General features: G+C 50.4%; 1 protein-coding gene across 3 annotated transcripts in view; it reads right to left on the bottom strand.

Moving 5' to 3' along the window:
* The window catches only part of DAPK2 (death associated protein kinase 2), a 115,515-nt gene that overhangs the window by 102,644 nt on the left and 252 nt on the right, over positions 1-12,619 (bottom strand). For 2 of the 3 annotated variants that reach the window (XM_040643131.1, XM_040643135.1), the window contains exon 2: positions 6,833-6,930. In XM_040643131.1, coding sequence (XP_040499065.1) covers positions 6,833-6,924 — 92 coding nt within the window. In that variant the 5' untranslated portion in view covers positions 6,925-6,930. Of the gene's footprint in view, positions 1-6,832; positions 6,931-7,134; positions 7,254-12,619 lie in introns of all 3 variants that reach the window. The other variant, XM_040643132.1, reaches the window with a different exon arrangement.

Genomic DNA, 12,619 nt, shown 5'->3' with positions numbered 1-12,619 from the left:
CAGAAGGGGGTAGAGTAGGATAGGGTGGGTTAGGCTTTGCCAGGGAGACAACCTTTGACCTAGAAAGGAAAGAGCAAGGAGAAGTCACAGAAGTTGTTGGGCCCTCTGGCCTCTGACTCAGTGCTATAGTGATACTCGAAATAAGAACCTAAGGGAGGGGGTGAAGGGAGGGGTGGGACAGGTGGGGGATTAAGGAGGGCGTTTGTCGTGATAAGCCCCGGGTGTTGGATGGAGGTGTTGAATCACTATATTGTACACCTGAAACTAATATTACAGTGTTAACTAACTGGAATTTGAATACACACTTAAACAAACAAACAAAAAACAAAATAAGAGAAACTGCCTTCAAAGAGCTGACAGCTTGGTACAAACAAATGTGAGATAGGTCTCATGGGGGCAGTCCCAGGGCCACGAGCGCTGCCTTGCTCCCCGTGGCCTCCCCAGCCTGCCCCAGTAGCACAGCACTGGGGGGAATGTTAACTCTGAACATATGTGCCTCAAGCAGACATGAAAGAGGAGGGGATGTGTGGGCGTGAGAAACAGCCCTGGAAAAATGAGAAGGTAGAACTCAGAAATAAAAATAGTTGCCGATATGACCCAGCCAATGCACTACTGGGTATTTACCCCAAAGATACAGACGTAGTGAAGAGAAGGGCCATATGCACCCCAATGTTCATAGCAGCTCTGTCCACAATAGCTAAATCGTGGAAGGAACTGAGATGCCCTTCAACAGATGACTGGATTAAGAAGCTGTGGTCCATATATACAATGGAATATTACTCGGCCATCACAAAGAATGATTTCTCATTTGCTGCAACATGGACGGCACTGGAGGAGATAATGCTAAGTGAAATAAGTCAAGCAGAGAAAGACAACTATCATATGATTTCTCTCATCTATGGAACATAAGAACTAGGAAGATCGGTAGGGGAAGAAAGGGATAAAGAAAGGGGGGGTAATCAGAAGGGGGAATGAAGCATGAGAGACTATGGACTATGAGAAACAAACTGAGGGCCTCAGAGGGGAGGGGAGTGGGGGAATGGGATAGACCGGTGATGGGCAGTAAGGAGGGCACGTATTGCATGGTGCACTGGGTGTTATACACAACTAATGAATCATCGAGCCTTACATCGGAAACCGGGGATGTACTGTATGGTGACTAACATAAGGTAATAAAAAAACACTAAAAAAAAAAAAAAGTAAGAATATTTTGTTGGGATGAGCACTGGGGGTTATATGTAAGTGATGAATCACTAAATTCTACTCCTGAAACCAATACTACACTATATGTTAACTAACTTGAATTTAAATAAAAATAAATTTAAAAATAAGAATTAAAAAAAATAGTTGCTGAGTTAAGGCTACTAATCTCTCATTGGCTTAACTTGCCTTCTTAAGTTTTTTATATTAAAAAAAAACTTTCATCCAAAATAAGTCTCATGGATCTCCATATAGTGCTGTAAAAAGATATTCAATGCATTTCATTAAGTGAAAAAAGCAAGTGGTAGATTGTTATGGTCACGTGATCCCATCTGGGTCCCCGTACACACTTGCTTTACTTAGAAAAGTTCTGGAAGGTGATAGAAGAAAATTGTCAGCAAAGTCTAGCTGTGGGCATGAGACAAGGAGGGAGGGTGGAGGGAGTTGACTTTTTACTTGAACTCTTCAGAGCTTTATGGCATTTGCCACGCATTACTTCTATAATTTAAAAAAAAAGTTTTTAATTTAAAAAGAAATAATAAAAGCACCTTTGCTTCAGAGTTTACCTCGGAAACCCTTTCCCCAAGGACTGAGACAGCTCAATCCAAACACGTGCTATTGTAGTTTTCTATAGTGCTTTGTGGCTAGAATGGGCTATAGAACCCAGCCTGGGTAAATCTGAGCTCTACGTACTCCTGGAGGTCTAGTTTCTCTCCCAAAGAGGTTGACCTGTCTAAGCTCAGTGTGTGATCTTTTTTTTTTTTTAAAGATTTTATTTATTTATGTGACAGAGACAGCCAGCGAGAGAGGGAACACAAGCAGGGGAGTGGGAGAGGAAGAAGCAGGCTCCCAGCGGAGGAGCCTGATGTGGGACTTGATCCCGGAACGCCGGGATCACGCCCTGAGCCGAAGACAGACGCTTAACGACTGCGCTACCCAGGCACCCCCTAAGCTGAGTGTGTGATCTTAACCACAGAGAACCCCATCCAGTGACTTGGGTCTGGCAGGCAGCCCTATCAATATGGATGTTGCAGGGAATTCCTCAGCTCTGTTTAGGAAGGGCGAGGCTCGAGAACAGTGGCTCCTTCCCTGGCCCAAGGCTCCTGTCCGTAGGAAAGGGGATTCTGCAGGTTATGTGCCTAGCAGGGTGCCTTGCACACACGAGCCTCCTGTAAGTAACAGGGCTTGTGGCTGGTGTCTTCACCAGGGAAGAGGGGAGGGGGCGAGAGCATGTGTGGAGTCATGGTGAGGTAGGCTCCTCGATAGAGCTGGGGCTGTGGATAAAAGCCGAATGAACATATAAATATTTGTCTCTTTGTTTAAACCAGCACAGTGTAGTTGAAAAGCTTCTTTGAGCTCCACCTTCCGCACTGCGTACTCTGTGACCTTGGACAAAATCACCTCCCCTCCCTCAGCCTCACTTTCCTTGTATAAAATGGAGATTGGGACTAACCTCTTGTTGAGATCCAGTTCAGTATAACATTTTATGATTTCATGTTAATGGAACAATCTAAGTAAAGGAAAGTAATATAAGTACAGGAAAGAAGAAAGCACCGATCATTAGAGCACAGACATCATATACGTTAAATTACCTTGTCTTCTTGGGCATACATCCCCAGAGAGAGGGCCTATCCACCAGCGCCCTCCCTCTGAGGAACATCGCTCCTTCCCAAATGCTCACCCTCCTGATTCTGACACAGCTACCCTACTCTCAAGGTCAAACAGACAAGACCACCCTGCCACATATTCTCCCCGTTCACCAGAAACATTCAAATGAGAGCAAAACTGAGTTTGTGCTTTGTGAGTTCTTAGGGTATGGTAGCCAGAGCCCCAGGTTAAGAGTCAGACCACATGTCCCCACCCCCGAGGGACCTCAGACAAGTCACTTCCCCTCTCTGGTCCTGGCCTTGACTAAAAAGGAGGAGTTGGGTGGGTTTTTCTTTAAAAGTCCTACTCTCATATTCCCCCACTCCACCTAACCCCGGCTACCAAGGCTGGGAGAAGCCCGAATCTGCAGGCCAGCATTTCTCTAAGCATTCCCAGAAACAGCACACGATCTCCAGCATCCCCAGCAGGCTGGTGCCAAAATGGGAGCACAGCCAAATGTCCGCACTCAGCGCCGGGAGCCAGAAGTCAGGCAAGATGCACAACAGGGTCAAGCGGGGTCACAGCCCAGGACCCTCCAGCCAGCGCTCGCCGTCCTGACCCAAAGGCAGATTCTGCAGCTTTTTTCACAGATGTCCTCCTACTTGTAGGATAAGACGCCCAAGGCCTCCGAAGGAATCAAAAACACGTGCTTCGGGGACCAGACCAGGACCAGGAGGAGGGTGAGGGATTCCTTGTTTGCTAATGCGTGGTTTTAGTTCAGGTAAAACACGCCTGCAGGAAGATGGACCTAAACATGTAGGGCTCGATATATTGCGCCGAAAAGAACGCATCGGTGAAACAAGCACCCAGATCAAGAAACAGAACCACACATCCCCCCCGCCCAGAACCTCCCGCATGCCCCCTTCCAGTGACTAGTTCTTGAAGAATAACCGCTGTTCTGGCTTTTAGCACCCCTGATTGATTTTGCCTGTTTTGAACTTTACACAACTGGACTTATACAGTGTGGACTCATTTGAGCCTGGCGGAGACCCTCCTAGGGGGCTCCAGAGGTGGGAGGCAGGGCCTTGGTGCCCCAGACTTCCTTCAAAGGCCAGAAGCTCTCGTTCATTGAACACTTACCCCATGCCTGGCTCTGTGACGGGCACCATAGACTCAGCATCTCACTTAATCCCAGCAACCATGGACTAGGTACTGTGATTATTCCTACCTTACGGGTAAGAGAACAGAGGCCCAGAGAGGTTGAGTAAGTTGTCCTAAGGTTGCACAGCTAGGAAGGGGACACAAATTTCAATCTGTGTTGACGCCTAAGGCCAAATCTGGCCACCGCTCTGTGTTGACAGGGAGCTCACTGGCTGGTTCCAGCCCCCACCCATGTCTCCAACGTCATCTAGCATGGCTTACCCACAGCTCCCACTTCTGCAAGCTCTACCCCACCTCTAGGCCTGTGTCTGTGGTCTTGCCTTCACCAGCACATTTACCTCTCAGCTCTTAAATGAACAGTCACTTCCTCCGAGCAGCACTCCCTGACCACCTGGTCTCAACCATGTGCCCCACGCTCTCTCAGTGCCTCCTGTTCTCTCCTTGCACAGCCTTTAACACAGGTTATAAAGAGTTGTCCTTTCGGGTCCCCTGTTCATGGGTTTAGTGCCTTTCTCCACCAGTGGATCATAAGCTGCAAAAGGACGGGAATGTGTCGGCTTGTTTACCACCGCCCTGGACAGGGGCTGGCACCCAGTAGCTCCTCATTGCACGTTAAGGGAAGAAAAGGAGGGGAGGGGAGGAAAATAGGACTGTCCCTTCTGAATCAGAGTGCTCATCTGTAGACGACTCTAGCTCCAGCCTATGCATGGCCCCCAGCAAGACACCCACACTCCCTGAGCTCGGTCTCCTGAGTTTTCAGATGAAGAGCCTGGAAGAAACGATCTCTAAAGGCCTTCTAGCTCATCTGGCCTCTAGACCACAAATCCTAGGATGTCATACCATTCCAAAGGCCTCAGGGCTCTGCAGCCTCTTACGCATGCTATGTCCAGTTAGCGCTTTAGAGCTGTGGGGGGGTGGTGATCCAAAGATCCCGGTCTGTGAGGTACAGGCCCTCCCACCCTGCTGCAGGTGAAGGACCAGAGAACAAGAGGCCTCTTCCAGCTCTAATAGCCCAGATACACAAAGGTGGGGAGAGACAGGACTAAGAAGGAATAATAGGTGAATTCCCCACGAAACAGCCTCGACTTCCTTCTTTAGAGCCCCCGAGCCCAACAAGGTCCCTTCCAACTCTGCCCTTGGCATGTGCACGGCAGCCCTCATTGCCAGGCTGGAGCTCCAGGAGGGCAGAAACTGTCCGTGTCTTGTTCAACTTTGTGCCCAGAGCACTTAGCACAGACCCCTCCACATAGAATGTGGCCAAGGCTACCAAATCAAATGCCACTGGCGGGGCCTTCCAGGGTCCGCTACTGAGCTTGCCACTTTACCTCTGGTATCACCACATCAGGAGAAGCACCTGGCTTCCCATTCAGAGGCAGCCTCCCGCTGACCACCTTCCAGCCTCTGGCCCTCTCTCCTCTTCCCATACCTTCTCCAGACCCTGGATTGCCAGTGGCCATCAGCTCAGACAGAAGGCTGAGGACTCGTGCCCCTCCTGGGTCTCTGCAGTCCTTGGCTCCCCCACCCAGCCAGCCAGTCAGCCAGGACAAGCACTCCCTGGACTTGAAGTAATGCACCCTCTCCTTGAAGTAAGGCTCCTCTGGCTTTGAAGCTCTCTCTATTTTGTCTTTAAAAATAAAAGTAAGTGATGGGGCACCTGGCTGGCCCCGTCGGCGGAGCATCCAACTCTGGATTTCAGCTCAGGTCATGATCTCAGGGTCCTGGGATCAAGCCTCATATCAGTCTCCACACTCGGGGGGGAGTCTGCCTGAGGATTCTCTCTCTTCCTCTCCCTCGGCCCCTCCCCCTGCTCGCATTCTTTCTCTCTCTCTCAAATAAATAAATCTTTAAAAATAATAAAATTAAAAATAAAATAAATAAATAAAAGTAAGAGAATTAGGTCTGAACCCAAGAGCTCTATAAAGGGGAAGGGCGTTCTGTTTTGCATCATGGATACAGTGAAGGCCTTAAACCCCCAAGTTTTCACTCTGCTGGGGGCGTAAAGGGGTGAGGCTGGGTGTACAGCCAAGCTCACGTGAGTATGCAAGGGCTGTACTTATTGGAAAAGGCATGACAGGGTGCAGGTACAAATCGGACAGGCCAGACCTTGGCCACGTCACTCGCTGGCTGAGCAACTTTGGGCAACTTGCTTAAACTCTTGGGACCAGTTTCCTCACATGAAAAATGAGAGTGAAAGGAATTCCCATCTCAGGCACTGCAGTGAGAATCAAACCCTGGTGCCGGTGTTCTGTAATCACTGAAAAACCAGCTAAATAAATATGAGCAGATTCGAGAAATGGAACGCAAGAAGGGAGCTTTGGAAAATCTTCCTTTCTTTCCACACAGTAACTACTTTCAGATCTCAGAATTTATCCCCAGCTGCGTTCTGGATTTAGCCCAGCCGAAAATGCACCCAGTAACTCAGATCCTAGGAACCTTCGCGACGAGGCTCGTGAGGCCTGTTACTCAACACGAATCCATTTTCAGGAGGATTACTTCACCTCCCATTCAGGCGCTGAGCTTATGAAACAAAATCCCGAGAGCCATGGAGAATCCCAAGTGGGACTCGGAGAAGAAAACCAACAGGCCAGGTCTCAGTCCAGAGTCTGGGGAGGGCTTTGTGAGCAAAGTAACAGATGACATGAGAATCCTTTAGACTCGCCATTACTGCCAGCCCAGCAATACTGAAAACACAGGGCGCAAGCATTCTAGTCCCTTCTGCTGGCAAGTCGTTATTTCCACAGAGACAACTATTCGCAGAGCCGCACATTGAAGATGAATTCCTCAGGATTGTTTTCCCAGGAGTCCCGTGACAAGCCCGTGCCTACACGATCAAGTGAAAAGTGCCCCAGGAGAGGCGCCCCCTCCACCTCTCCCAGCCTCTTACCTGCCCAGCTCCTCTCCGATGTCGTAGAAGTCCTCCACCTTCTGCTGCTTGAACGTCTCCATGTCTGGGCTCCTCATTGAGGCCTGGAGCATACAGCCCTGAAACCAGAGGAACCCTGAGGTCAGGACAGCCAGGAACATTGGCGCAAGCCTGAGTCTGGGCCTAAAAGTAATGAGCTGCACGGGAGCTCATAATTTAACAACAATCAACAGCCCTAGCTCCTCAAGAACTACCCTGCCCAAGCCTGTTCTCACCAGCGACTGACGATGTATGGTTCTTATTTGATTTATGTCAATTCGAACCTGTTAGGGAGACAGAAAAGGAGCCCTCCTCACTTCTTCAGATCTGCTCTGAACACGTTCAGAGAAACGGCCCCATGGCCAACTTCAGCGGTTTGTTCTCCTGAAATTCAGGTCGGCTGCTGAGAAAAAGGGGCAGAAAAAGTGAGGTGGGAGAGAGAGAGAGCTCATCTTTGACTCAGAAGTTGTGGGTTCGAGTCCCAACTGCCTGGGTAAGTCATTTAAACTGCCAGACTTAGCTTCCCCATCTGCCTAAGGGGTTAATCCTGTACAAACCACTGCAGATCATGAAATTATTTTGTAAACTACAGGATGCAGTAGAAAGTTAAGGGATGGTCATGACCTCAGCTCCCTGAGGGGCTGTACCACCCAACTGCAAGTCTGGACTGATTTGTAAACTCTCTCACTCATCACCCCAAGGGAAANGACAGGAGTGGCGTGACAAATGATAGCAGGCCCCAGGAGTCAGGAGCTGGAGGTTCTGTTTCCAATTTTGCCCACAACTAGCTCCGTGACCTCATCTCTTGTCAGAGAAGCCTCAGGTTCCTCATCTACAAAATGGACCTAACTGCCTGCCCAGAGCACCCCAGTGAGAGCCAGAGGACAACCCTGAGCCAAAGGGAGTGTTTACCACCGCACCTACCCTGCATCCTACCCTGGGATCTCCCTGCCCCAAGGGAGATACCGAAAACACAGGGCGCAAGAATTCGAGTCCCTTCTGCTTGCAAGTCGTTATTTCCACAGAAACAACTATTCCTGGGGCAGCCACATGCCACCCTGGACAGCACCCCAAGGGCAGGACCCAGGGCACAGTGTGCCAATGACAAAGGTAAAAATCAGCTGCCTGTGGATGTGTCTCTCAAGAGTCATTAGCAAAGGCCTCTCAGAGCTCATTTTGGCTAGCATTGGCAACTTTTCTTCTGCCTGCCAATCAGATACCAACCACACCCAGGGCCCCATGAGTCCCAAAAGACTGTTTTCAGCAGGCTGGGTGGAGGCACCATGACACAAGGGTGCGTCTCACCAATGCCAAGGGGCTGAAACTGTTCCAGCTCTCAGAGAAGGTATACATTTCACACTCTTTCCTCCAGTGCTGCTCCCTGCAAACCACAGCTCTAGTACCAGGATGCCTCCTGCTTCCCTCCCTTCCATGGGGCACTCATCCCTGAAGTCCCCCAGGCAGGGCTGGCCTGGCTCCCGGGCCTGACTCTCACGGTCACTTGCTGAACTCCTGTCTGGGATGCCCATGGTCCATCAAGCACCCTCCACCCTGTTCAGTCTTCACCTTGTGCTTGGCCTGAGCCCAGCAAGCATGGAATATGAAAAAGAGCAGGCTCCAGGAGCCCCAGTTCTAGACTAGCCTGGTGTGTAGTGGCTGTCTAACCCACACAGCCTGGCACCCTCTGGGCCTCTGTCCCCTCATGTGTAAACAGGACTGAAAACATCTCTATCGCGTGCTTCACACAGCCGTGTGGGGATCCATTTGTGATAAGGGCATAAACTCCCAGGCAAATAAGAAAGGTGGTTATTACTGTTAATATCTGGAACATCCCAGGCCACTATTTGTGTTTCTGCTTCCCACAGCAACGGAGACAAGCATTTCAATTCCCTTCTAGGGAAAAGGTTTTGGGATCCTCCTGGAAAGTTTGGCTTGACCAAAATCTGAAGCTAGACCCCCCTCACCCACCCCCCCACCCCCATTCTGGCAAATTTCCTGAGACTAGCCCAGAGGGTGGCAGAGGACTGCTGTCGACCATCTTCTTTGGGGTCAGGTAGGTCCTGAGGGGTGGAGTTACTCATTTCACACACCTAGAGGGAAGCAGAAAACTCCAAAAAATTCTGTTGACAGATACCCTGAGACTAGTCCTTAGAACAGCTAAGACCCTCCATTTGCTATCAGGAGCTGAGCTGGATTCGAAGCAGCCCCAGCCCCCCAGCAAAATGATGAGCCCCTGCCTTGGGCTCCAGAGGTAGCCAGGGTCTGGGGGGCAAGGGAGCTCCCTAAGGAAAAACTAGGACCACCAGTTTGGCCCCCACTAAACTTGCCAGCCTTAGCCCCCACCCCCCCACATATCCTATATTATAGCCAAAGTAAACCTTTCCCGTTTCCCCAAAACTTTCACTCCTGCCATGCCTCAGCTCAAGCTGGGCCCTTTCCATGGAAGGCCCGCCGGGAGAGCCCTCCTAGCAAAACCGCTCCCTTCCCCTAAGACCTGGCTCAAATGCTACCAACTCTGTGAGGCTCCATGACTCTATTTCTCACCAAAATAGATTAAGATCCCTCTCCCCCTTTAAATTCCCAGAGAGGTCTCTTCATACATTTTTAGGGTTTGAGCTTTCATATTTTGGCTCCTGTCTATGTCTAACCCAGAAAGAGAAAGCAGACTCTGCAGTCACACAGGACTGAGCTGGAATGTCAGCTCTAGCCCCTCTGCACACACCGAGCACAGGACAACTTTTCTGAGCTTCAAATGACTTACACGGAAAATGAGTCTAGACAAAGCCTGTTGGTCCCTGTTGGTGACAGTGTGGAGCAGTCAGAACCCTCACACACTGCCAAGAGAATCATACTCTGGGACAACCACTCTGGAAATCCGTTGGGCAGTTTTTATGGACATACCCAAGAGAAACGCATGTAGATGTTTTCCCAAGTGGCCCACGTTAGAACGTTCACAGCAGCCCTATTAGTAATAACTACAAATAGGAAACAACCAAAGGGCCATCAATAGAAGAATAGGTAAGTAAATCGAGTTAGGCCCATACAATGGAATCATTATACAACAATAAGAATGAACTGCTCCGTGCAACCACATGGATAAAACTCACAAGCATAATGTTGAATGAAAGAAGCCAGACACAAAAGACCACGTAGTGTGTGATTCCACTTAGGCAAAACTCATCTATGGTGCTAAAAGAATAGTGGGTACCCCTGGGTGGGGTGTTATGTCTGGGACACAAGGGGAGTTTCTGGGTGCTGACAATGCTGTTTCTTGCTCTGGGTAGTGGTTACATGGATATTCTGTATGCAATCAAAATTTTACATAATAAAAAATGAGACTAAGATCTATATTATGACAAATGAGATAAACATACATAAAATGACCTACGTAGTATCTGGACGGTTCCAACAAATGGGAATTCCTTCCCTCCTGCCTCCTGTCTTGCAGCCCCATGAGGGCAGTGGTTGTCACATTCTCACCTCGTCCCCTTGTCACAGCTGGTATACAACAGGCACTGCCTAAATGTTTGTTGATTTAAATGTGGTGGCCCAGCCTCCCTTCTCAAGGCCGCTGCTCAGCGGCCTCATCAGATTAAAACCAACCAGTAACAACTTAAAGCCTTTTCCTACAATCTTTCCCCAAGAGGAATTTGCATTTTATCAATTTTATCAATGGAGAGACATAAAACTAAAGGGGAGAAGTTCTGAGGTGGAATTATAGTCACCAGCTAGGACCCAGAGAAGGCCCCAGGGCAGGTACCTTTCTGGTCCTGAACAGATGAAACCACATGGCAGAGGGGAGGGACACAGCTACAAGTTTTGATCAGAGGCACATGTCTGCTCCAGACCTCCCGAGGACGAAGCCTACTTTTCTCTTAATGGAATCACTAGGACTCGCACTCCTGTCTTCCATCCTCATAGCACGCAACACTTCTGACGTTTAACACCGATTTCCCAGAACCTCACAAAAAGGAACCTCAGAGATCATCCGGGGGATTTTCAGACTCTGCTTCAAGAGCCACCAGCATGAGGAAGGGGAGCCAGAGCATTTCCCCTTTATCTATACTATAAGTTGGGGTTCTGTGTAAGAATTCACTGGGGGTGGGAGGAGTTTGAAAACCACTGCTGTCTGGTCTAACCCACCTGCTTGACAAAAGAAGGAAACTGAGGTCCAGACAGGGGCTGGGACTTACTTAAAGTCACACAGCGAGCCCACAACAGCTGTTCTTGTGTCTGGGCTCTGATGACAGCACCCTCAACCCTCCAACGTAGCACCAGGGTTGGGGAAGCCAGTGGCCTCCAGAGGGACAATTGGGGAAGACGCCTCCAGGACTAGAGGATCACCCCACAGGGAACTCTCAACCCTACCAAATCCTCTCACTCACTGACCCCAGCTCACTCTGTTGGACATTCAGAGAGCCTCACCCCACCGCACCTAGCTCCAGTCAGTGAAATGGGACCACTGCAAGGGGGCAGGCATGACTGTCTTCTTAAACCTCCCCCCACATTAGGAATCATCACACTCAGGCTCTGAGGAGACTGCCCAGGAAGGGAAGGGGCTCCAGCGTTACAGAGCCGCTCCATGCAGTCAAGCCTTTGACCAACCCCAATCTCTGATGAGGAATGGCTCAGCCATTTGCCTAAGTTGACATGAGAAAATCCCATTTTTCTAGTGAAGGTCCAGCTCTGCTAGACAGTCTGCTTGTTCACGCTCACATCTCATAAGGAGGGAAACCTCAGGGGGGTGGTCAGGATCAGTTCAGGTCTCATTCCTGCCAGCTGGACACTTGCTCCAGACCAGCACACACCCATCCCCCTCCACACACCTCCTGTGCCCCCTGCCCAAGCCTCTCCCAAAGCAGCTGAATTATCGGTGGGGCCACTTTACGTGTTAAAGACTCACCTTAGGAGAAGAACAGGACTCTGAAGGTATTTGTGAAGAGGCCAAGGTACCAGCTCCCCTTAGACACCAAGACTCTCCCAGAAATGCCTTACATGGAGGCAGCTGGGAAACACAGAGCCAGAAACCACAGCAGCAGCCCCCAGCTGCCCTCCACTGGATTCGAGAGTACTAGGTCTCAGGGGCTGTGTTCTCTCCACCTGCCCAAGGGACGAACTTCCCACCTGCTTCTGAGCCAACCAGCTAGGACTCCCTCTCTCCCAGGCTGCACCCCTAACCTATCACTACCTGCATGGCCTCAATGCTCACCTTTCTGGGACTCATTTTCTCCTTCCTCAAATGAGAATACTAACTTCCACGTCGCAAAGTTACGGTGAGCACTAGCCAGACCCACACACGCCATGAGACATCCACAATGCCTGGCCCAGAGTCGGGGTCAGCTACCGACAACGGCCTCCTATGCCCTTCTACCCCAGCCTGCTGCAGATCTGCTGGCTACCCCCATTCCCACCCTAGCCCTGGCCCCTGACGACGGGGACCACAGCTTCATTCTGCCACAAGCAAGCTGACTGTGCGTGGAGGAGCCTTCTGGAATCACGTCCTTGTGCAAATGGGGTGAGGAGATGTGCGAGGTGGCTGATGCTGAGAAGACGGCACCTGGCCTCCCAGAAACCTGTAGTGCTCTCTCCCCATCATGGGGCCTTAAGTTGATGAAAGTCTCCTCCCCCCGTGCCAAGCCTCGGCGAGTCGCCCCCACCCCGTCCCTCGGGTCAAAGTGCCAGGCTTCGGAGCGCGCCGCGGGGCGCAGCGGACAGGTCCAGGGCCTGCCACAGCGCCCGAGGGCAAGGCCGCCCAAACCCCGGGGGGGG

The sequence above is a fragment of the Ursus maritimus genome, unplaced genomic scaffold (assembly GCF_017311325.1).
Source record: "Ursus maritimus isolate PB19 unplaced genomic scaffold, ASM1731132v1 scaffold_27, whole genome shotgun sequence".
NCBI lineage: Eukaryota > Metazoa > Chordata > Mammalia > Carnivora > Ursidae > Ursus > Ursus maritimus.
The sequence above is the reverse complement of the archived record's forward strand: the minus strand, read 5'-3'. Positions and strand labels throughout refer to the sequence as shown.